The sequence below is a fragment of the Amblyomma americanum genome, chromosome 1, assembly GCF_052857255.1.
Source record: "Amblyomma americanum isolate KBUSLIRL-KWMA chromosome 1, ASM5285725v1, whole genome shotgun sequence".
Classification (NCBI taxonomy): domain Eukaryota; kingdom Metazoa; phylum Arthropoda; class Arachnida; order Ixodida; family Ixodidae; genus Amblyomma; species Amblyomma americanum.
The window spans coordinates 37,902,331-37,928,090 of record NC_135497.1 but is presented as its reverse complement, the minus strand read 5'-3'; the positions used below and the strand labels follow the sequence as shown (position 1 = coordinate 37,928,090).

General features: G+C 50.5%; 1 protein-coding gene across 1 annotated transcript in view; it reads left to right on the top strand.

The window, feature by feature from the left end:
- Nucleotides 1-6,819: 6,819 nt before the first annotated feature.
- Nucleotides 6,820-25,760, top strand: part of LOC144112665 (uncharacterized) — a 132,416-nt gene continuing 113,475 nt past the window's right edge. Inside the window, exon 1 of the mRNA XM_077645477.1 lies at nt 6,820-7,051. Coding sequence (XP_077501603.1) covers nt 6,893-7,051 — 159 coding nt within the window. The 5' untranslated portion in view covers nt 6,820-6,892. The remainder of the gene's footprint in view (nt 7,052-25,760) is intronic.

Here is a 25,760-nt window from a genome sequence, read left to right as displayed (position 1 = left end):
GCGGGATTGAACCCTGACCCTCCGACAGCCGAAGGATCCGGTTCAATGCCGGCTGCAGCGGCTGCGTTTCGATGGAAGCGAAACGCAAAAGGAGCCGTGTGTTCCGTCCATGGGATGTCAACGCACATTAAAGGACGAGGTGGTGCAAATCAACCCATAGCCCTCCCTTACGGCGCTTTTCCTCCTTTCAGAGCTGCCTTCCTCTCCACGACAGCCGCAACACTTTCCTGGCTTGCCTCGCTCTGCGTTGGTTTCCTCTCGGACACCAATACGACGTACGGGATGGCCTATGCACCTCTTCTGCCTCACTTTTGGGGTGCTGCGATAAGCAAACGAGACTAAGACTTTGAGAGGGGAGACGGAATATGAAGTGACTTTTAAGACGTGCTGCTGGTCTGTTCGACGTAGGGGCAAAATTCAGGCCCGAACTTTACGCAAAACCGGCAAATCTACGCGCGTTTAAAATGATGGCATGACGGTAGCAGTGTTTGATACAGTCGACCTCCCAATTAGCGCTCCCCGGTTCGGCGTTCTAGCTTCCGTTCCGTTTCGTTTTCGTTGGGCTACACCATTATGATATGAAGTGTCAGAAAAATCGGAAACTAGGCCCAATTCACTGCGCGAACGTCAGTTCACCGCCCTCGACGGCTAGCCAGATGTCCCCGTTACCAATGATCAACTGCGTAATAATAATAATAATAATAATAATAATAATAATAATAATAATAATTGGTTTTTGGGGAAAGGAAATGGCGCAGTACCTGTCTCTCATATCGATGGACACCTGAACCGCGCCGTAAGGGAAGGGATGAAGGAGGGAGTGAAAGAAGAAAGGAAGAAAGGGGTGCCGTAGTGGAGGGCTCCGGAATAATATGGACCACCTGGGGATCTTTAACGTGCATTGACATCGCACAGCACACGGACGCCTTAGCGTTTTTCCTCCATAAAAACGCAGCCGCCGCGGTCCGGTTCGAACCCGGGAAGCTGTGCTTGCAGGTGTGAAATTTGCGTGTTTGGTTGTTTCCGACACTTATTTGACTTGCTCCCAAAGCTGGACAAATGGCCTTGTCGCGGTACAAGCTGTTGCAGCTTGCCACAACGATAATAAAATGAGACGGCCTGGAGCTTTTTCAGCACACTGCGGAATACCTAGTTTCTAACTTAGAACTGCATCCTTCCTTCACAATAAGATAGATACATTATCCACTTTCTGAACAAAGTTTATTCACCGCGGATATCGAAAGCACGGATCCTGAAACACGTCAGTTTTTATATAGTGTGTATTACACCTCAGACGCATTAACGTGCATAACATGCGGCCGCGATCGCACGACATGAGAGGAAAACAGCGCGCGGGACATTGCAACAGCTGCACGGTTGAGAGAGCTTTCTAGCCCTCTTAAAAGTAATTGAACACAGAAAAACTCAACTGAACACGTAGAAAACTAGGCTGTAAGCGGCGTATATGGCTTTCTGAGTGCACTTAGTTCACCATAGCACGAACGATCGGGGTTCGCAGAAGGAGCGCACTGAGTGCGCATGGGAGCACGATATTTCGGGAAATTAATGAACACGCTCCTTCGCGACTGGACTACACTGTTGAGCGACACAGTCCTAGGGTGGCTGAAAAAATGATGCCGCCTCTATTACGTTGTTCAAGTGCGCGTCGATATGGTCGCGTCCGACCTACTATGCGCTATCGGATCGAGTTTGTAAATGCGCGAATTAGACTCCCAATTTTGGTCAGAGCGAATAAAGAGTATGACCCGTATCTTAATTTAAGCGCAAATCAGCTGTAAAACTTTGTGGAAAATCAGGGGAGAAAGCGAAAGCTGCGCACTGGCAGGCGTGCTGGCACATATACCTCGCGTGCATTTGGTGTGGTTAAAACGTTGGCACAGAGTAAAAAAAAAATAAAACTGAAACGCAACTGGTTTCCGCACGCATCGTATAGTGTCCTCCCACGCACGGCTAAGTGCGGGTGTTCGGGTCCGTGCCGACGCACGGTTCACCATCGTCCACCCTGCGGGGATGTCCCTGCTTACGCTCAGGAACCTGTGGTGTCGCAACTCACCAACATCTGCATGTTGCAGACGCCCCAGCGGGGGCGGAAAAGAAGCATGGTGTGGAACTATATGGATACTGGAAAAAGCAGATCAGGAAGGAATCATTCTATGATAACTCAAGAGGCAGTGCCCTACTCTTTGAAGCATGGTGGGCCAGCAGCACAACTCGGACCTTGCCTTTCTGCGCCACCTTCTTTAGGCGGTGTGTCAGCTGGTGGGTATAGCGCAGTGCCACGCATCTAGCTCGCTCATGAGCTTGTAGCTCAGTCGTCGTTGCCCGTTTCGAAGCGTTTGCCGTTTTTAACAGGCCTTCAGCAACGGATGTCACGGATTCCCTAGGGAAGCCTGCCTTCGCCATGCGATCTGCCTGCAGGTGCACATTCTCAATCACCTTGTGTGAGCAGGACTTGTCTAGGGCAACACGAAGGCATGTCTTGGCGATGCCTCTCTTTACTAATTTAGAATGGACCGAATTAACATTCAAAAGTTATTTTTTGGACCTTGGCTGGTACATATACCAAACTCGTGCGTCACTCAGAAAAGGCCGAACATCCAGGAACTGTAGGCTGCCGTCTCCAGAAAGCTCATGGGTGAAATTAAGAACATAGGCAGAAGACTGAAATACTTACAAGGTTCGTTCGACCAGAACATCCTTTCTGACATCCTGAGTAGTTTTAGCAACTACCACAAAGTCGTCGACGTATCTAAAAATCTTTAAAATCTTGTTGTTGTCAAGGCACGCCTCAATGCCTCTGTCCAAACTGGCCAGAAACAATTCACTTAGCGCGGGGGCAACACAAGAACCGATGAACACACCGTGGCGCTGAGCGTACATCCCGCCATCAAAATTCACAAATGTTTTAGAAAGGTAAAACTCTAAAAGCGTTAAAAAATTCACGAAAGAAATAGCTGCATCGCTTTGAAAGCCCACAATTGCTAAAGATTCAATGCTTTCTTTCACTGTAATTAAAATTTGATTTTGAGGGATGGAATAAAACATGTTTTCGATATTAACCAAGAAGGCACAATTAGCCCCAGAAGACAGTTCCTCTTTCGAGACAAAATCAATTACATCTTTGGACCTAGCCACTCTGAACGGGCCATTAACAGGAAGGAGCTTCAACCGCTTTTGGATGAACTGAAAGAGGAGAGCCTGCGTCAGTGACAATCGCACGCAGAGGGATTTCAGGCTTGTGTGTTTTAGCCGAGAAGAATACTGTATAGCCATTCTTGCCAGCACCTTCAATCCTTTTTTGCAGACTAGCCAAATTCAGGTCATTGCAAAGGAAAATCGCGTGCTTTTTAATCCTTGCACCGGTTGAACGCTTTTTCACAAAATTTTTCTGTATAGCCTCACGCGCTTTGGCTGGGAAGAAGTGTCTTGGCGTCACCGCAAACCCACCTTCCTTCTCGGCAACAAGCAAGGTGAGATCATAGGATTTTAAATAGTCAACACTTGCTTTCGCATTGAGCTTAGCCTTCTTAGAACGGTAATCCTTGCTTAGGAGACAGTCCATATACCTTCAGACGTGCAACGAGTTTTCTTCTCCTCAACAGCCGAGTTAGCAACCTTTTTCACTATTGAGGCAAGTCCCACTGCCGTCTTTTTAGGCTCTGTGGAAAACTTCGGCGCGTGACTGAGTACAGGCTCAACCTCCTGTGGTAGGACACACCCACCCACTCACCACACAGCCACCCACACAACTAGGATTACAAAGAATTATCTGGTGCTTACTGCACCAGATAAACTCGGGAAAATGTGTAAGGCTGCTAATGTTGCCTCAGAAAAGAAAAACAAAAACCATTGCCCGATAAAACATCCAATGCCGGGTGAGGATTACAGCACCAATGTGGTGTACACAATTGCCTTGCCATGCGGGAATTGCTACATCGGCCAAACTGGCCGCTGTACCAATGTTCGGCTTATGGAGCCCAAACCGGCTGTCGAGGCACTATCAGGGTCGGGACAATTGGCGGCACATTGGAAACGTTGTAAGGATAACTGTGCGCCGATATATAACCAGACAAGGGTCACTTTTGCAAGTTCTGACCAGAAGGAACCCGAAATACTGGAAGCTTTCCTCATTCACATGGAACTGCAGTCGTGTGTAAGCAACCCATCGTTGTCTTTGTCATCCAAAGAATTACATTTCTTAAACCAGAAGGTGCCGTTGCACATGCGCTTTAGGGTGTGCACCCGCTGTACATGATTGCCTGTATATTGAATGATTTTTTTATTTATGGGGGTTTAACGTCCCAAAGCGACTCAGGCTATGAGGGACGCCGTAGTGAAGGGCTCCGGAAATTTCGACCACCTGGGGTTCTTTTACGTGCACTGACATCGCACAGCACAGGGGCCTCTGGAATTTCGCCTCTATCGAAATTCTGCCGCTGCGGCCGGGATCGAACTATATCTTGAATGTGACTGTGTGGAATAAAACCGCTTGATGTCTAGCGTTCGTGGTGTCCGTCTTTCTTTCTTCTGTCCTTGTCTTTAGCGCTAGTCACCATGTGCATCGAATCTAAAGATCTCTAACTATCCCAGCGGTCCGCCTTAAATAACCTCATTTCAGCCCTTTAATCAGTTCAAATCGTGCCACTCACTTCATCCTTTCAAAATATACTCACGATACTCTAGCATATCTACCTTAAAATTTCAGCTGCCACTTTCCCCTCTCGCTTCCCGTCGCCGAATTTCACGCCTCTGCCTTTATCGCAGGTTTTTTGTTTTTTCATCGTTCACCCCGTGACAGCAAGGTCATTCAACCAGCGCGTCGAACACCCCGCACAGGCCATCCCGCATCGTGCCTGCACTGTCACATTCCAAGAGTCGTTTTTTTGTGCACACGGATCACGACTGGAATTATCTTCCCTGCGGCTTAGCGCTAATCCCTGATCCTGCCCATTTCAAGACCGCCTTTGAGGAAGCCATGCCATCTTCATGATTATCACGGAACAGTCAATGTCAACCGCCATTCATACGCCCGCTCCTCATGTGATGTCCCACGTGGGATCATTGAGATTCAGATAAATAAATAAATGAATAAAATACCTGGCATCCTACCCACCGTGTCAGGCGGCAGCTCATTTAATCGTGAGAGGCTGCTCGGAGAGAGCAACCCAACCCAAATCCCATCGATGGCAGCACCTGCAATAGGAGCGCTTGACTGCTGCACCCCTGCGTCAGGAGTGGTAGGAGGACTCCCAGGGATCGATACATGTAAAGTAGAGAAGGACCTTCTGCATATATTTAATAGTTTAAGAGGAAAAAATAAACTCAGGCTTCCTGAGTGCATTAAGCGTCCTCTAGTGAGAAGGACTCGGAGCGTTCATGAGCATTCACTTCCTGCCCTTTTCGCCAAAACTAACAGTCTTAAATACAGTCTTCTTTTCCCCCTAGAACAGTGCAAGATTGGAATTGGCTACCGGCATGTTTTTTCCTCACAAAAATTTTTGTGATTCGTAACATCGTCCACTTACCTGTTAATATTGTTTATATGTATGTTTTGTGTCCGTGTGCTGCTAATATTGTATAATTTTATTCTTTGGGTTATGTAACAATGTAAATTCATTCCTGCTTGGGCCAAGCAGTGGCCTGCAGTATCCTGAAATAAATAAATAAATGGGAATTAGCCCATAATCGCTATCTGAACAACTGCCTTCCGTGAAAACGTGAGCTGAACACCGGAACTGAAGGGCAAACCGAACTGCTAGCGCACCTGGCCTAACTACGCAAATCGACCGTGATTTTGTTTTCGTCCTTACATTTTTGGTAACACGTTTGTCTTTCAGTTTCAACTATTTTGATCATTTGAACTACTCGAGAATATTCAGTTGTATTTGCAGCAAATTTTTGTTACTGTTCTCGACTTCAAAGTGATAAATTTGACATTCACACATGCTTAGCGGAAATACCAGATGCTTGGAAGAATTAGCAAAAGGACAGCCAGCCATAATAAGGAGCTAGAAAATAAGAAGCAACGATTGTTATAGAAGTCGCAATTTTAACCTGGACTTCCTTCATGAAGAAATCAGCTCTCTCTAACAGCAAAAGCAAATCTGCTTTAAATGCCGCTTTTGCAGTTTCAATTGATTTTTATTATTTTTTTTCTTGCTGCGAGTAGATCATGTATACTTTCCGTTATCATCGGCCAATATATGTTTTCAAGCATATTCTGCAGTCAGGGAATTTTGACTGAAATAGTCAGGGGAAACAAGGAAAAGTCAGAAAAAAAAAACATGGAAAAGTCGGGGAATTTGAATTGAGTAGCTTGCTGGATACCTGGAGAGTGCGTTCACGCTTCGGTGTAAACACAAAGGTGCCTTACAGAGAAGCTACAGGAGTGGTGCGCACAGCGTGCCAACTTGATCGCCCCACTGCCCACGATTTAAGCGTGACAAGACAAGCGCGTACAGAGCCAACGGCCACTTTCACGAAGCTAGCATGTGGTACATCCGTGCGCGTTTTGTACCCGATTGAAAACGTTGCAGTGCGCGCGCGGGCGGCAAAAGGAGCCGCTCGGAGGCAGCTGCCACTATGGCCGCTGGCACAAGCGTTTGCCCACGGGGAAAGCCACGGGAGCTGCTGGCCCACATGTGAGGCCAGCCCAGTGACCGAGCGCTCTCGTAATGGCCTAGTGGCCCTGCAAGGCCGGTCCACGGGGCGGCCGCCATGGCCAACTGCCGGCTTCCCCTCGGCGCGCAATGGGAAGGCCCTCGCAAGCGCCGCCGGCGGCGGCTGCTGCTGTTTGTCGTCGGAGTGCGAGAGGCCGCGGCGGGCGCATAGGGCGGCCGTCGGCTTCGTCGCCGTGTTCGCCGCATCAGCGATGTCTGTGGCCAGCCCTCAGCACAAGGAGAGTGCGGCCAGCACCGTGTCGCGCTACTTGCTTCCAAAGCCGCCCCGGCACAGCCCGCCGCTGCTGCCGTCGCCGGGGCCGCCCGTTTCGCACCACGGATTCTCTCCAGACCCGCAGGCCTGCCTCCAGGTGAGGGCCTTTGTCAGCTGTCTGCCGGGGCGGCTGGCATCCGCCGGCTGACCTGCCGTTATCTGTCGGATGCCAGCCGCTTCCCACACTGCGGTCGGCCAGGGCGGGGGCCCCGTTGGTTCGCGCCCGGGATGCGCAGTTGGCTGGCAGCTCACGCGCGCTCATGACAAACGGGGCTTCCCGGGGTCGCGCGCGGGCATCCCCGCACCTTGCGACCCGTCCGAAGCCCCGCCGGGGGCACGCCTCGATCGGACCCCCTCGTTTTGACTCTCGCCCGCTGGACTCGCCCCCAGCCTGCTGGGGGGTGGCCTTTGTTTAGCTGGGCTGGGATGCCGCTTTGTGCGGGGATGCGCCGGGCCCTGTTCCTCTGTCTTGGCTCTGGCGTCGACAGCGCTTGTCACGCTCTTCCGCGACGTCTGTACTCTCGGTTACGGGTCACTTGATTACGCTAGGTTCTGCCCCAGTGGGCCCGGAGCCGTCTGCTTTGAGGTCACGCCTCTCAGGTATGTTCAAATTTGGCATCTTGCAGGGCCACTTATATGCGGGACGTACTAATATGAGATAACTTCTGTCAGTGACGTTTGTGTACGTGGAGACGTTCTCTGGCGCTGCTTACCTTTTCTCGTGCGAATGGCGCATATTGTTGTACAGCGCACTGCCTTCCTGAAGCGTGTTTTCTGCTTGCATTGCGGCAGACCAGCAACTTTCAGGTTTGCCGCGCACAGATATCGCATCCGGCGCGCGTGTTTGCTGCTGGCGCATGCTCTCGGAGCGAGTACGTGACTCGCGGGTGGTAGGACTCCTTTTGTGCCACTGGCATGACGTACCGAGCCTCGAGCGGCCGCCTCAGCATAATCGTGTTCCGGCAGCTGACGTGACGCAAGCCTTTGGGCAGGGTCGACCACGGCGGGGTGGCGCATAACGGGCGGATTAAGCTGCGCCTTTGTGTCTGCATAATCGAGCGGAGAGGGGGCTGGTTTTGGCGAATTTCTCCCCTGCGCGCGGACTCGGAGGCGATCGAAAACTCTCGTGGAAAAGGCCGCTCGCGTTCGCCCGGCGGCACCAGCGGGGTACGAAATGCGGGAGCAGCTGTGGACCGCGTTAATGGAAAGCGGCCCACGCGTGCTGCTGTATTCTCTCTCCATTTTTTTTTTCTTTTCATCTTAAAGCAGGGGCCAGGCAGGCCCACAGCGGGGGTATTTCGCTGCTGAAACAGCAGCACGGCGACGCGGAAGTGAGCGGAAACGCGAGCAGGAAGTAGCACCGAAAGCTTTCCTCAAAACCACGACTCTTACCGATTGTGCGTGTGGTTTGCTCTCCGCCCGGCTCAGTTTGGTTTCGTTGCAATTTGCGGTGGGATGGGACGTCGCACTCGGCCCGAGATCAATGGCCGTACTTAAAGGCGTGGCAAGTCTGCGGGTCCGCTCCGGATTATTAAGCTGCCCTGTGTGTCTGCGCGGGGCTGCAAACACGGCCAAGTATGACACAGTAACCAGCCCAGCAGTGAGGTAAGGTAGCCCGGTATGCGTGATAGGCTGCTCGCATACGATGTTGAGATGGTTATTGAACTTGGTGATGTGTATTGGCATAGTGCGTAACACTAAAGGGACACAGCTCCATCCGATTTTTGTTCTTGGCAAAGATCGATTCATTGGCTCTTTCTGAGTATGTTGATGTTTGTCCGGCAGCAGCAGACGCATTTTAAAATCATGCGAACCGCAGCAGTGGCCTAGTGGTTCGAGCATCCGCCTCGCATGCGGGAGGTGCGGGGTTCGATCCCCAGTGCCGCCGGCTACCCACCGGTGATACAATGGGCACAAGCTTTACCCTAGTCTGGTGCTCGGGAAATGGGTCTTTGACCCCGCCTTGAGTAAAAAGAAAAATACATTGTGTCATGGCGCTCTTTGGTCAAAGTATACCCTTGCGCCATAAAAATCCATAATCATCAAAATCATGCTCACCACTCGATTCAAACTTCTACACGTCTGCGACGTGATCGCCTTTTCTAAATGGGTGGCGGTGAAGTTTCATTTTTGGGGGGTGTTCTAGCTTATGAAATCCCCGTTTTCAGTTTTAAACTGGTCTTTTTGTCATGAGAATGCCGTCAACTGCCGTACATGCTGTAGAATGTAGGCAAGCGGGTCAACGGCGTTTATTGACCCCCCTTGCTTGGGTGAGCTTTTAATTAAAATCCAGGGTACAGACGAGCTGCACCACAGGCCAACTTGAGTCTGCCCCTTTAAAGGAACACTGTGTGCAACGTTCTTACTTGGCTGATGAATGTGTGTATCGATGCATCATGCTCTTTGGCCCAAGGGGCAGACAAAACGACCACCTCGCGGTGATGTCAGGCTGGACGCCATGGCGCGTAATCACCCCAGGCCAGGCTTGATACTTGTGGCTCTGAAAAGTCACCGGAGCTTCCGCAGTTGCCTCCTAGGACGGACGCCGTGCGAGACTTCTGGAAAGTGGTCACGGATTTATCCGGTCTGCATGTGTTCGCAATTCTCCGCACCTCGGAACAATCCCGAATCCTTCAAACCCTGCTCAGGCTTTATTTGTCTGGCTTCTCATCAGATCGCAGACGTGTGCTTCTCACATGCGAATACTGCCCAAACCTCACCTTGTTTACCTCATCCCCCACCCGCTACCTGTGGCGCCTGGCTGAGTTCGGCGGATGAACAGAGGCCTTTACCGTAACAGGCGACCTACCTTCCGGAGTCTTAACCCCTGACTGAACCCTGGTCCGAGTGTACGCGGGAAGTACGCCGTGCGCGTTCATGTGCTTTGCAGCCGTTTGGCATTGTTCAGTGGGGGCTAAATTCTCTCAAATACGAGCTAATGAATACTCTAGTAAGATGCAACTTAAAAAAAAATCAACAGTTGGTAAGAGTGGGTCCTGTATTACTCCGCTGACTAAACACAACTGTTAACGAAGCTTTTTAAGTAGTACAGCAAAGAACTTGGTCGGCGGCCGTACGTATCAAGGCCAGTTGGCCCTCCGGTGAAGAACACCCCAGCCAGGCACGCCAGGAGACAGGTGGGCATTGTATGGCGGTGGGACAGAATATAGAATGCAGTGTTCAAGATTCGCGTTGTGACGGGCAGTTTGGAGATGAGGTCACTTGTTTGAATTTTTCGGAGTACTCGGGTTTGAGGGATAGTGAGTTTGGGGTGGGGCGCTGAAAGACGAGTGAAATATTCCCTAAGCTGCGTATAGTATTCTTTGTGGGCGCTTTTGAGAGCGCATGCCTCGTCACTCGTTGGTGGGCTGGCCCTTGGGATCACCGGAGCTCGGTTATGAAAGTCGCGGGCAGTTTATTTGCGGCGATCCCCGAATCACCAGCGATCCACTTCAGAGTGGCTAGGCGTAGGGCGACAAAAGCCTCATAGAGATCGTGCCAAGGGGTATGGTATGGTTTTGGATGGAGCGGAGAGCGGCCTTTTTTAGCCGGTGTGACTATACCAAACGAGTCGCAATTCTTGCCCTTATAACTTCGTCTCGTGATTAGCTTCTTTTCTAGGTTGCGAGAAAAGCTGTAACAATACGGTCTAAGGAATTCTGCGTGGCGGCCCCGAATGTGGGCGGAACTTCACTGCTGACTTGAGTTGTATCTGACTGTAGAGCAGTGCACGCGCCGCATTCTGTGGCCCAAGCCCCAGCCCGAGACTCGGGGTGGTCCCCATGTATAAATGTGGTTCGGTATGGTTTTCCTGTGTGAAATTTCTCGCCTGGGCACTCCGAAAAGTAAGAAAACCATTATCGTTCGTAATTTTTCTCACCTGAGGTAAATGCAAGTTAATTTTTTTCTCATCCAAGAATGAATGCCTCTGGTGATACTGCAGTAACAAAGCCGTACACAGCCCCTCTGTGCACGGGCCCGGCGAAAGAGGGCGCACATTGTGCACTCCCGGGCGTCCGCACGAAGCCTGCGCATTTTCTAAGAAATATGCCGCCTGAAAAAGCGGCGCGAAGGTTGCTGACATCGCTCGCGGGGACAATTGTGACGTCATCGGCCGCGGGAGACTTTGGCGGGGGCTAGGAAACAATCGGCGCACATGTGTCGGCGGATGGAGATGAAATGGTGCGCACTTGGCTGATGCCTTCTCGGTGGCGGCGCGCAAAGTGCGCGGCATTAGCCGGGACATCTTGACAGTGGCGACCTTTCTTCTGCTCCCCATCGAAGGTCGCGCCACCTCCGCGGCTGTCACCGCACTGCAACCTGCTCTCTCTCTCACGACGGCTGTGTAATGTGGAGAGGCGTCGGTCGCTTGTGAACGGCAGGCTTCCAAATCATCGCGTTGTTTCTGTTGGGTGGCGCCCTGTCGCGTCCAACGTCCCAGCTGGCGTCTGATGAGAACGTTGTGGTTTGCTGTAGCGTGAATGAGGCGGTAGTAACGACATAGGTGGGTTAATTAGTGAGTGGATTATTTGTGCAGTGGCAACACTGCCAAGATTTTTGTTGTTGTTTTTGTGTGCCACCCGGGCGATGTGTGGGGCAGGCCGCATTATCTGGAGGGCTCCGCCTAATTTCCACCCGCCCAGGCTTGCCCCCTGGGAATGCAGCCCGCGAGACTCAGAAATGCCTCGGCGAATGCTGATTGCACTTCGTCTAGTAAGCTAGATGGAATAAAGCCTGCGCGGTGAGCAGAAAAGGTAAACACTGGGCGCGCGGGGCCCGTGGAAATTGTCAGGAGCCTGCTGAAGGGGTTGCGCTCTTGCTACTTGCAGCCCTGTTTTGCGGGCTTGTGAAACAACGTAGCGTGCTTGGATCGCGGCCTGTACAACGCTGAATGGAATCCTCCACCCCTGTAATGCATTAAATTCGTCTGCCTGAGGCTGTCGGCGAGCCAAAGAAAGTTGATGGGACACTTAAGCTCCGCCTTAAGGGTGTGGACGCGACAGTATTAATGGGTCCCTCCAGACGCCTGGGGTCCTCTTTGCGTATCACTTCGCACACACGGACACTGTTCTCTCACTGTCACATAACGCTAAACTTTGGTTTATAGAGGTTTAACGTCCCAAAGCGACTCAGGCTATGAGAGACGCCGTAGTGAATGGCTCCGGAAATTTCGACCACCTGGGGTTCTTCAACGTGCACTGACGTCGCACAGTACACGCGCGTCTAGAACTTCGCTTCCATTGAAATTCGACCGCCGCGGCCGGGATCGAACCCGCGTCGTTTGGGTCAGCGGCCGAGCGCCATAACCACTGCGCCACCGCGGCGGCATAATGCTTAAGTTACCTTAAGTTACCTTTAGATCAGTGCTCCTCTGGTGCCTCTGTCCACATGCCCATATACGCGGAATTGGTCATTCTATACTATACTCATAGATCGCTGGGAGACCTCATACCACTACTGGCGCAGTGGATCCAGCTGTTAAGCGGTGCGCCACTTGCTCTGTAGGTGGCTGTTTCAAGCACAGCAACTGGTGCGGCCTGTGAGACCCGGGTTGATCTCCTGGAGCAACCTGTCTAGACCAATCGTTTAATTGTCACGGCGGGCAAGTTGTGATGACGTCTCAATGTCACGTGACCCAGGTGGAAGGAGGACCGTGTGATTTTTCGCTCGCAGTGCTGACGCCGTCATACCAAATATAGCGTGGTCACATTGGCCGAGTCAGACGATCTGAGTTCTCAGCCCACCTGACCCCTGGTGTTGGCTTGCTCTGCACTTGTTCTGCACTTGTTCTGCGCTTGTTCTGTACTTCTAGTCTGTCCCCAACCGTGTAGCCATCGCTGGTCGACAGTGCTCCGTGCTTGCACTCACGCTTTGGAGGCGGGCTCTGCATGGCTGCTGCCGTGCTTGTGCACTGGGAAGCTTAGGCGTTCGTGTGCTTAGTCAGTGCCTGAAAGGTGTGTGTGTGTCAGGGAGGCTCGCGCGCTGGGCGGCTGGACTCTGGAGGCGGTGACGTCACGCGGCAGGGAGCGCGCTGGTCGATGGCAGCACGCGCGCCTTGGCTGCTGCCGCGTGTTGCCACGGCAACGGCCCTCCTCATCACGGCCCTCCCGGCGGACGCGAAACGAAGGAGCTGCACTGTGGGCCTTCAACCTCTGTGCGTTGCCTGCGGAAAAAAAAAAATTCGTACAGGATTAGGTTTCAACGTGAAATGAAGGAGACGCGTTTTCTCGCTTCGTGCGTGTTGATCTGAGAACAAATTTTGTCTGTGCTCAATCGAGCCGTACGTGTAGCGTTCGGCTGGCGCTTGAAACGTGTGGGAAATGCAATCACTTGAAGCCGGTGATGTTTCATACCCTGTGTGGTGAGGGAGCGAGCCAGTGCAGTGTGGGCTTTTTCCCCGGGACAGCTTGGCGACCAGTGTCTCGCATCCTCAGCTAAACAAACGAAGTGGTCGGGCAGGAGAGAGGTGTGCTCCCGGTCGGGGAAATAAGCGGCGAAATATTGGCTCAGTAGTGGTGGTACGTAGAGTTGCGGCCGCCATTTGTTTGTTAGCAGCAGTTTCTGCTTGGAACTGCGCCGAGCGCGTCGTGACGCCAGGGACACGCAGGTGTTGGTCACGCGAGCCTGTGAACACCTGACGCGCCGGAACCCGAGGACGTAGCTTAAGAACATCGCCTGTTGTCGGCTTCTCGGTGCAAGCATTTGTTGCACGCGACGAGCCAACCAGACACAAACTATCACGCACCGAGAGACAAATGTATACGCACTCCAAGCACGTGCGAGTGTGGGAGGGAACACTCTGGTTTGGTGTATGGTTTATGGTGGTTTGACGTCATAAAGCGACTCAGGCTATGAGGGACGCCGTAGTGGAGGGCTCCGGAAATTTCGACCGCCGGGGTTTCCTAAACGCGCACTGGCATCGCACAGTTCAAGGGCCTCTAGGAGGAGGGAAAACTCTAATGAAAGCCCGGCTGGAGGCCAAGGGGAATTCTGCCCTGATTTCCGGAGAGCGAACTGAGAAGTCTCTCTTTGGTCATGTCGCGAGGATATTGTGCATCCGTATGCGGGTCTCTCGTGCGGCATCTTTTACATAAATCGTTGCCTTCCTCCTTAATTGTGCTTCGGTGCGTACGAAATTAGCGCCAGAATTAGGAAGTGCCCTTTCCGTAAGCTCCTATGCCAGGCGACAGGGGCCACCTGTTGAGCTGCGACACTCCTTTCAACTACGGCAGTAAACGGCAGCAGTGGCCAAGTCGAAAATAGTCGCTTTCCCACGGTGCGCACGGACGAGCTGTTAAATGCATTCCTGCGTTAAATGTATAGGGGCTCGGTATTAACGGGGCTGTGGATACGAGCCACCGTATTTGCTTGTCTCTTTCTACTCTTCTTTTTTTAAATCAATTCAGCGCCTAACGTTCTTTAAGCACCACATAGTTAATTGCCAAACTGCAGAGGTGAAAACCGCAGTATTTTTTGCAAGCTTGCTTTTTATGGCTCAGTGCTCTTTCCGAAGGGGAGGATAATCCGCACAAGCTTAAAAATGTTCGCCGCTTAATAATTAACGCTGTATACAGGATTTGCAACTAAACGGGCACACACGTGTGGTCGTGGGATAATAGTCAATGTATGATTTTACCTTCCGCTACCGTTCTGGCTTCCAAAGGAAGGCTCCGCACGCTATTCAGTGGCCAGTTTAAGCGGCGTTCTGCTTTGCTCTGGTGAAAGTAAGGCTGAAAAACGCACCGGGGTTTACGACCCGCAGATCAAGTCGGCTGGAAATCAGCTGAAATATATAAAATGTTATCATACGAAACCTCACCACTGTCCCGTGCATATGCGTAGTTCTACACGCATTCGATGTCTTCAGTCAGTGCCCTTGAGAGCTTTGGCTTTGTGCATGCATATTTACAGGCATGCACACACCGATCTGCTTTCTCCGCACGATGACTTCTTTGTGAATTTGTTCTCGCTAATTACCACAATAACTATTTTTAACGCCCTACGACAATAATGATGTGACAATACGCCGAGCGCATTTTACTGCCGTGATCAAGATTGCCAGCTCGGTCTCGAAGCTAATGCTAGCACTGGAATACGCTTTCCCTTGGGGCTTGTGATTTGATATTTTTGTATTTTTTTCGGTACAACTCACAGACGTTATGTCTTCACCGAAATCAGGATGCGAGCTTGCGAGACAGCTCTAAGAAAAACGGAGGCCTGTGCCCCCCCATACGCAAACAGCGTCGTCAGTTTTTCTCCCAGCCGACCACAGGAACATTAGCTCTGCTTCCCTGCACGTTTCTTTAAAACTTGACATTTGTACCAAAGAAGCGCTGTTAAAGGCGCCGGTTCGCACTGCACACCAATGCTGTTAACAGAGGCTCCGAAGACCAGAAATGTCGACCGCCCCAGTGGCGCCACCTATTGTGCACGGTGCGAACTGCTCTCCGTAAACCGTCTATACATGTACATACCTTTGGCAAGCAAAAGATACTCTTGTCAGGCATCAGACCTATTTCCAAAATGGTGATTCGCCCGGAGGGCGTGTGTAAATACGAGGCGCCGTTAATAAACATTGCTGGATACATAAGGGGCACATTTGAAGCGCGAACAGTATTGCCTAACTGTCTCAGTTGTGACAGTCCTTATGGCGGCAGGTGTGCGTTATTCTTGCGGGACGGCACAGGGTGATGTAACGATTTCTTTCGAGTACAATCGACTGGAAATAATTGTATCATATCTGCCTTACATATATTAAGGCGAAAGCATTTAATGGCTCATACTTGCGGTGTCCGTCCGTCCGTGACACTCTCCAACTCGGTAAGAAAAAATATTTCTGCACGATGGGATTCGAACCGCCATCCTTCCGTTTCGCAACTGAGCGTGCTTACGACGACGCTACACTTCCTGCCAACGCATATGTAGTTCTCCTTGTCTAGGACGCTGGAGAGTGTTTGCAGAAAGGCGTGGAATCAGATGGATGCCTCCCAAATTCCCCCCAGCGTCTCCATCATTTAAGATTCACAAACAATTGTGTACTTAATTAACACCTTAACCACACTTCAGTGACACAAGCAGCAACACCGCGCTAAAGGCTTTCGGCTCACCGCACTTTAGGTCAGCAAAGTGCCACCCTGAATTTTTACGTGCATTCCTTACACAACCTACGGACGAACTGACCGAACAAGGCGCAGTTGCCTCCAGAAAACTGTCCGCGGAAAAATGCGACCTCGTTCTCGGTTCTCACCTACATGTTTACATGTAGTTAATAATATCCGTAGGTACAAAATAAACACCAGAGTGTAATTTGCATGTCTTCTGAGTGGGTGGGTGGGTGGGTGGGTGGGCTTGCTGGTTGTTACTTACCTTAACGACCGGACGCCCGCCGCTTCATCGTCGCGGCGTCGTGTGTCCACCACAACCAGCGATTCCCGTCTTTATTTGTTTACATTCTTTGGCACCACCGACAAAGTTCTGGGTGTACGTTTGACCACCTCTGGCACACAAAAAAAAATGTTACGAAAAGCCCACAGCATTCATTTAAATTCAATGTTCGAAGTTAAGATTCATTCCACAGTGAAGAATCGCGTCACCTACCATTCACATTATGGGCTACTGAAAATGGCACTCCCATGAAATGTGCATTCAAAGCTTCGAGAACAAGGAACGCGAATGGAGCTCACTGTAACATTTGTTCCTACGCCTGCTTGTACGAGATTGTGCATGAAACGTGGCACGCCGATCCTCAAACACGCACAAGCCGTGTAAAAAAACCCTCTGCAGGCTGCGAAGCCGTCTACAATAAGGCGTGGCTTTGCCTTATCTAGAACGAAACACGCCCGAAGCGTGCGTATGCCGCCCTGAAAAAACAAAAAAAAACCACTTTAAAAGAACAATATGTTAGTGAGATTCGGCACGAACTCTCGCGCTGGCGCTTTGGGCAGCTGAACAAGTTCCCAGGGGCCGCTGAATAGATTCGAATCCAAGATAAGGAAGTGAACAGGCACACACACAGTAAGACGAAGAGCCATGTTCGTCTGTTCCTTAGTCCGACTGTCTCACTTCTTGACGCTTCGTATAGCCCGCCGTGGCCGCTGATCTACTGCGATGCAGCGCGTGCTTTGAACCATAGGCGCAGCCGTAGTAACGCAGCAAAAAAAAAAAAAAACGATTTGCATTCGTCTGCGCCATCCAAAGCGGGGATCAGCCAAGCTCGCAGATTCTGCCCCGGCGTCGGCTTCCCTTTGTGCAAACCCTGTGCAAACCCTGTGCAAAACAGCGCTAAAATCCAGGACAGGAGGCGAGGCTAACGGGCGATGGTATCGGCGTACATAAACGCCTTCCAGAGGCCGCGACCGACGAGGGTCTTCGGCTGTAGTCTTCGCCCCCCCCCCCCCCCCCCCCCTCTCTCTCTCTCTCTCATCGTCTCCGCCATCTTGCACAACTGACCCCTCCACACAGCCCGGCCGCTTTGCTCATGTGAGTCTGAGAGCAGGAGCTCACTGGCGGGAAGTGCCTGTCGTGATGCATATTGTATAACACACGTATGTGTAGTAATTGTGACCCACTGTTTTGCTGCAGGTTAGCGGCTAGGCGTCCGTGGCCGAATCAAGCTTTCCAAGAGGCAGCTTTTGCTATGGGCACCCTGCCACCACGTTGTGGCATTGCGGTGGTGAAATGAACTTATCAATACTGTTACATTACTCGCACTGGCTGAGATGATCGCGGCAGTAAAATAGCTCTTTGTGGACTTGCCCTGAATTAAGTTGGGTTTCGTTGAACGAATAAGCTGCCGAGAAGCCCGCCGCCCTGTCCTAAGCACACAGTTTGCCCGCTGAGCGTGTACGATGTCCCGCCGCGAAACGCCGAATGAAAGCTCGTTTGGCGCGCGCAACTTGACCATTGACGCATTTGGCATGTTTAGAGTGCGCAGCTGTCGCAGAACAGAGTCACTGTTTTATCCGTGCGCAGAAATAGCCGGGCATAGTGTAGCCAGCAATGGAAACGGGAGCTCAAGAAGAATTACACAGAACAGCGCTCAGCCCGCGTGGTTACCCTGCACAAATGGACGTAATAACAATAATAATTGGTTTTTGGGGAAAGGAAATGGCGCAGTATCTGTCGCATATATCGTTGGACACCTGAACCGCGCCGTAAGGGAAGGGACAAGGGAGGGAGTGAAAGCAGAAAGGAAGGAAGAGGTGCCGTAGTGGAGGGCTCCGGAATAACTTCGACAGCCTGGGGATCTTTAACGTGCACTGACATCGCACAGCACACGGGCGCCTTGGCGTTTTTCCTCCATAAAAACGCAGCCGCCGCGGTCGGGTTCGAACCCGGGAACTCCGGATCAGTAGTCGAGCGCCCTAACCACTGAGCCACCGCGGCGCTGCGAAACGAATTTTTTTTCTCATAAACGAAACCGAAACTTTATAGTGTTCGGCCCGCAACGCTGCGTCACCCCCACTGGTGAGTGGTGACTATGATATAGTAATACTCTCTCTTGTCTTGCTCTCCAAAAACTGGTATGAGCAGCTTCAACGACTCGTCGGACCCATAGCGCCAGGTACGTGCGTGTTATTGATCCGTCGTAGCAGCTTTATACGTGAACACAAGCGACGAAGGCATGGAAGGTATGTAGATATTAATTGCGCACAAGATAATTTTTTTTTTTGCGACTGATTCTGTCGCTGTTTGAAAGTGAGTTACCACACCCTGCTTTTGCATAACTAACTATCGTGTGAAGCATATGGTATAACAACTCTCATAGCGTTACGGTTTGTGCGGATAACAAAATTTCGCGTTTTTTTTTTTTTCAGTTTGCCTTTAGATGGATTTGGCACGTTTCGAAAAATAAAAACAATACCCTTCGTATGTTAATGCGCGCAAGTAGTGTATGCAATGCAATGACAAAGAAGTCCCTTTCTCGTGCAGTGTTTCGCTTTCCAAGAAGGCTTTGAAAACTAAGCACTGAACAGCGCTGCGTCTGCGAACAAAGGCAGATCAATTCCTTTATCGAGACAGGGAAGGCTGGTATCGGGCACTCGCTATATCTTCGCTGCGTATTTGTGGCGATGTGCACGCAGTGCTAAATTCTCAGCTTTGCGGACACTTATAACAAAAACAAAAAAAGACCGAATTCACGTACGGTGGAGGAAATGTTGCTCTCGACTTCGTAAAAGATGCAACCCACGCTGTATACGCGGTATCGAAACGCTGTGTCGACGGCTCGTTCCGTTTCTCAACTAAAACTGCTCACGTGTGCGGTAATTATTATATGGCAGTTTCTGTCTTTTACTCCGCGGGAATGGGTTTTTAAACGTCTAGGCTCGTCTTTCACACGTGATGCAGTTAAGCCACAGGAGAGCGTCTGCGGCTTCTCTGCTGCGGGCGCGTCGTCATCGAGAGCAAGCGTGAAATGCATAACAGGATAGATGGAGGTAACACACGGGGTGGCGCTTCGGTATTCGGCTGCTTTACTCTCTGTCAGCCGCCTTTCGCCCAGGGGAATAGCGTGCTTTAGCGCCGGCGGGTTCATGATGATGGCGGATTTTTATTGCGCAAGAGCATCTATGGCCAAAGAGCGCCATGGCACAAGGTATTTTTCGATTACTCAAGGTGGCGGGGGGGGGGGGGGGGGAGGGGGGGGTCGAAGACCCATCTTCCAAGCATATCAGCCCTTACTAGCCGAGCACCAGACCAGGGGAAAGCTTGTACCCATTGTATCACAAGTGGGTACCCGGCGGCACTGGGGATCGAACCCCGCACCTCCCGCGTGCGAGGCGGATGCTCAGTCGACTAGGCCACTGCTGCGGTGCAAAATATGAATTAGGTGCCTTTGTTGAATTATAGAAATAACTTTTGTAAGGAAGACTGCTTTGCCCTCATGTTGGATTTGTTGTCTTATTCTTGTGTGTACAATTTCTAAGCTGTCTAACACTGCAAGAATTTGTTAGGTTAATAATAATAATAATTGGTTTTTGGGGGGAAAGGAAATGGCGCAGTATCTGTCTCATATACCGTTGGACACCTGAACCGCGCCGTAAGGGAAGGGATAAAGGAGGGACTGAAAGAATAAAGGAAGAAAGAGGTGCTATAGTGGAGGGCTCCGGAATAATTTCGACCACCTGGGGATCTTTAACGTGCACTGACATCGCACAGCACACGGGCGCCTTAGCGTTTTTCCTCCATAAAAGCGCAGCCGCCGTGGTCGGGTTCGAACCCGGGAACTCCGGATCAGTAGTCGAGCGCCCTAACCACTGAGCCACCGCGGCGGGTTGTTAGCTTAGTCCCAGCCTGATTCTGAATGTGTTGTAGCCGAGTGAGTGTCTCCTCGGTTTCCACTTTCCTGGTTCTTTCTCCAGCGCATACAGTTGAAACACACCGTCTGGCGTGTTCTTCGTTGCGCTGTTAGGGGTCGGCACTCGGCTTAGGCCGTGTCCAAAGCTGGCTGCATTGCACAGCGACGGTCGGTCGTGCCTGCGCCGGCGCTGGTTCGAATCCCGCTTGGGATTTTCTCTGCATTCAGGTTAGAAAGTTTCGGAACGGTTCCGCCTCAGTGTCGCCTCTGTTTCCGGACGACATTCGCCCGAATTTGCCCAGAGTGGCAAATGAGAGCATTGCATGCTTAACAGTTGATGTCCGGCGCCGGTTTCATTCCCCATCCCCGATGTCACTGAGCTCCGAGACTCTTCCTGGTAGTTAGTGACGCCACTCATTGCATCTCCACATTCTGTAGTCGCGAAAAACATTCGCTTCGTGGTTATTCCTGGTGAAAAACAAGAGACGCATGAACATCGAAGAGATAAGGCAAAAACAAAAAATGCGAAAGTTCGCGGTAGCCCCGCCCACAATCAGCCCAGCCGGGAAGGGGGCTTTGTACACATACAGGGTCCCTCGCAGTGAACGGCGGAGGAATTGCGAGAGAGCCGGAGACATTAAGCTGCGTTTTCAGCTGCAGTCTCTTTGGTCGGTGTTTTTTGGCTATCACGTGACCAACTATATACTGGCCTTACGTGCATGCGAGCTGCTTCAAGCATTCGTCTCCCGATCTCAGATTTTGAGACATGGGGTGTAGGCCTTTTTCAAGTGACACGCGGTTCAGTTTAGCGTCACTGCGTCGGGTGCCCTACCTGCCGCAGACCGTCAAGTGAAGCGGTCACGTGACACCACAGGGTTCGTTGCGATTTTCGTGGTATCCACAAAGTCTGTCGGTTTTGGTCAGCTTTCGTTACGCAGTAGAGCGTAATCACTTTTTTTTTTCATAGAGCGCCGACGGAGGGGGGATGTTTTTGGACCGGTCCCCCCCCCCCTTCCAAAAAAAAAGAAGCCCCCCCCCCCTTTTTTTTCTTTCTTTTCTCCGCCGGGAGATGCACGCGTCTTGCGTCCCGAAAAGCGCCCGCTGCCAAGGAACAGGGAGCGAATGACGGTGTTTTATTTTATTTGACAATACACGAGGCGTTCCACGTAAACGAGTCTCCGATGAGTTTTGTGTTTCCACTGGGCGCGGGACATACGATAATTGAATATGCATCTGTTGCGCTCAGGTAGCACCACTGCTGTGTATTTGGATTTCTCGCGCTATATTTTAGAGCTTGAAGAAAAAAAAAATTACTCGGACGGTACCTTGCTGCGAACAAGAAGTTAATATTTAAAGAGCTAGCTAGTCAGTCTAAACTTATTAATCGAATGTGCAGTGCGAAAAATAAAGTTAGGTAGGGTTTAATCATGGTTATACCAAAGGTCGAGCGAAAGCATTTTGGCAATGGCCCGGACAAGACTTGGAGGTCGTCATCGTGTCGGGCACGCTCACTTATGGTTCACGTTTAATATGGTTGGACGCTTGGTTATGGTTGGTCCAAATCGGCCTAGGTCAAATTTAGAGACTGTCATCGTATCGAGCACATTGAAATTAGCCCGAAAATAGATTTTGGTCCAAATCAACGGAGGCCAAATTTCGGGGGTGGGATGGGCAACATTTCGGAAACGACCCGGGTATAATTTGGAGACACCATCGCATTGGCCACAGTCAAAATATGCTTGTCATCTCACTTAAAGCTGCTGCTATGAAATCGCCAAGTGCGAAGGTCACTTCAATGTCATATACGCACACCGGACTCAAACTCAAGTTTTGCCTTGAATAGGTACTGCAGAGTAGGTCACACGACCCTCAGCAGTACCGAACCCATTTTACGCGCCTAGGACACTCCTTCAATTGTTAAAAACGTCATTACATTTAGCTGGACACCTGTTCTATTTACATGGAGAGAGAGTGAGAAACGTTGGGCAAAAATTCATCCCTTTACTCAACATAACATTGGGTAAGTTCGAGCACATACGGTAAATACACAACTGTAACATACAAGCATTTCCGATAGACATGGTTGCACACAAAGACGCATATCAGAATAAAATGCATTAAAACAGACAGGAATGTCAGCAAAACGATCCGGTATGGAATGTTACTACTAGCATGACGGATTTATCTGTTTCAGACACTCATTGAGTTCTGCTGAGAAAAATCTGAAAATTTGCATGTGTATTAGCCGATACTGGTAAAATATTCTCCAAACTGTTTTGCTAGAACGTTGGTATAAAGACATTTAGAAGTACGGAAAGCTGAGCAAGTTGGTTGCTATTATCCATGGTAAAACAGCGCGGAAAAAAACACGAGTCGTCGTGTTTTTTCCGCGCTGTTTTAGCATGGATAGTTGGTATAAAGACCAATCTAGCAAGCTCCGGCAAACCATTCCTGTATTGATAACAGAGTTCATTACCCCTTACATATGTTCGGTTTGTTCATATTGGCCAGAATAATGTGACTGCAGTGAGCGCAGCGCTTTAATAGTAGCTTGCTATATTCGTATAAATATGTTTTGGCGCTGTACGCGTGGTGTTTCGCTGTAAAAACTGTGGAGTTGCGCAAAGTTATTCAACTAACTTCAAACTTTCTCCACCGCTTGCGAGATCGCATTGTTTTCTCTGCGATAATAGTCAGGCAAAGTAGCGCCAGCAGACGACTTTCACCGCACCTTCGGCATCTCCTTCGGACCTCGCCGCCGCCGCTGTTTTTTTTTTCCACGCGCGAGAAAGAAAACAAAAGGCACTGGCGTAGAGTCACGTGGGAGAAGCGAGCGCCCGCCACAACTGGTTTGCCGGTGACCGGCGCCTCTTTGGATTAGAACACCGCGCCGCTCCGTTGCTGCCACGGTTTTCGGCCCCGTCGCCCCCGCGCCGTTGAGGAGGCCGGCTGTGAGAATGTGGCCTAATGGTGTCTGGGTGTCGGCCTATTCTGCCAGTCAGTGCAAGCAGCAAAGATTTCGTAGCGGGGAAGGTGTTCGCACTGCGCAAGTTAAAAAAAAAATAATACAACGCATGTTTAGCTGCGCACGTAATTGTCACCCAAAGTCGTTTTGGTGTGCAAGGGACGGACCACTCGCGATCAAGTAATGCGTTCTTGTTAATATAGCACGGCATATTTTAAAGTGTGAAAATTGTACGAACATATGCGGGGGCGTCCATTGCATTGAATATTTACTTGGGATTATTTCTTAATTCGAATGCCATAATTACATTTGATTCACTTACATAGGTGTGCTACATTTTGTCACTTTTCTGCGGTCACGTTGGTAGCGTTTCGAACAGCATTCTTTAACGTGTGCAAAAAAGCCACGTAAGCGCGTTTGGCTCTTTTCATTGCATTATGTCCCATAAGCTGCTTAATGAAGCTGTGCGCGGTCATGACGCGTGTTTGCTACAAAACAACCGCAGGCGGGAATTTCCCCGGTTGCATTGTTTATGGTCGTCGTTTTTGTCACCGTACGACAATGGATGCCACAAAGCACGCGGCAACAGTTGCGTGCACACCTATCTGCTTCTGGGACACGTAGTTTTGCGGGCGAGTGGTGTTTTGCGCCCCGAGCTGCTGCGTCTTTCAAACACCTCAGTCACACAGAAACCCATTTGTTAAGTGGGTAAACTAACAGAAACTATCGGCTGAAGCACTGGAACGAGGTAGGCTGGGGATTAAGCTATTAAGTCCAGGGTTAGCTGGCAACGCACTGCACGCTAGAGGCGTGTCAGCAGACGGTGCTTCTCACTACCCGAAGTAATGTCGTGCTGGCTAGTAAACTCTATCAAAGACTGGTGATTTTATTCAATGTCTAGGGTAAAATTAACTGCAGCAACGCTGTCTGTTTACCCCCAGCCACAAAAACAGTTGCAAGGGTATAGACGTGCGGGCTAGTTGGTGGTTCATATACTTCTTTTAAACAGCGCAAAAAAAAAAAAACGCGGACGCGGAAGGGACACACAGGACACACACAGCGCTGACTCTCAACTATGATTATTTATGAAATTTACTCGTATATATATACAGATGGCTTGATGCGCGACAGGTGGAAAACGAATACAGTGCGCAAAAAAAAAGATAAGAAAGAATGCTAATCTCGTTTCGCGCGCTTATCCAAGTACGCCCGTTCTTTTCCTGATAGGGCAAGAGAAGGTGCGCTGAGGCAAAGGTCACCCAGAGCTAAAATCCTTTGAGCTTCAATTATTTCCCCCCTGGTTCGGTGCTTGCTTCTTTTATGAACTGTGAACTTTCACTACCTTGCGGCAAAATGCACGCGGGACAAACAGGGCGTTGCCTGAATGAGAGATTAAGGGAACACAAACGGGATTTGACTGACTGTAATCACCGCAACCTGCCGCTTGACTGCTTCGATTGCACAAAGGAAAATCAGAAAGTCTGCAAACCCATGTTTGATAAGTGCCGAGTTTTCAAAAGAAGCAAGGACCGAACCACGGGGGAAATAATTGAAGCTCAAAGGATTTTAGCTCTGGGTGACCTTTGCCTCAGCGCAACTTTTCTTGCCCTATCAGGAAAACAACGGGCGTACTTGGATAAGCGCGCGAAACGCGATTAGCATTCATTCTTTCTTCCTCCTCTCTCTTTTTGTGCACTGTATTTGTTTTGCACCTGTCGCGTATCAAGCCATCTGTATATATACGTGTAAATTTCATGACTAAACATAGTTGAGAGTAAACAGCGCTGTGTGTGTCCTGTGTGGATCCATTCTGCGTCCGCGTCTTTTGCGCTGTTTAAAAGAAATGAAAACAGTCCTCAGTGCCGAGCTATTTTCCGGAACACGCCTTACGTGGAAAATGCGAGTTCGAGCGAAATTACCGAGTTCAATGAGTGAACCACTCTTGTGAGTCGAAAAAACTGAAAACGCGCCTGCAAGCCTTGACAACCCGCGCTCAAGACCTCCCCGTGACGCCCGCTCCGTGGCCTATACCGTGAGCCCGCTAGCGACTGCAGCGCCACCTCGTTTGTTTGAAAACATGCAGGAGGTCTATACTCCGTCTATTATGAAATTTGCAAAAAAAAAAAACAATCTGCAGCCGACCGGGAAATCGAAGCGCTGAACTCTTCGTGGAGAGCCGGGCCCGTTGACTGGGTCGACGAGTGTCATTCTGAGTCTCGCGGCGGAGGCTGCTCCGGTTGCTCAACGATTTTTACAGATCGCTTTAAACGCCCTGCATCAACCTGTTCCATAATTCAGTGCGTTATGAACGTCTTGTATATCTTCACCTGCGCCCACGTCCCGCATCCACACCGCAGTGGCAGTGAAGAAGCGTTTTCCTCGGACGGAAGCTTCGCTCGTTTCTGCGCAGTGCTTTTCTTTGGGAGGTCGCTGTTTTGAAACGCATGGGCGAAAATGTGAACGGCGTGCACCCACAATAGGCATAGCATATTTTCACTTGGCGATAAAGATATGATTGTTTCGGAGAAATTGCGACAGTTACAA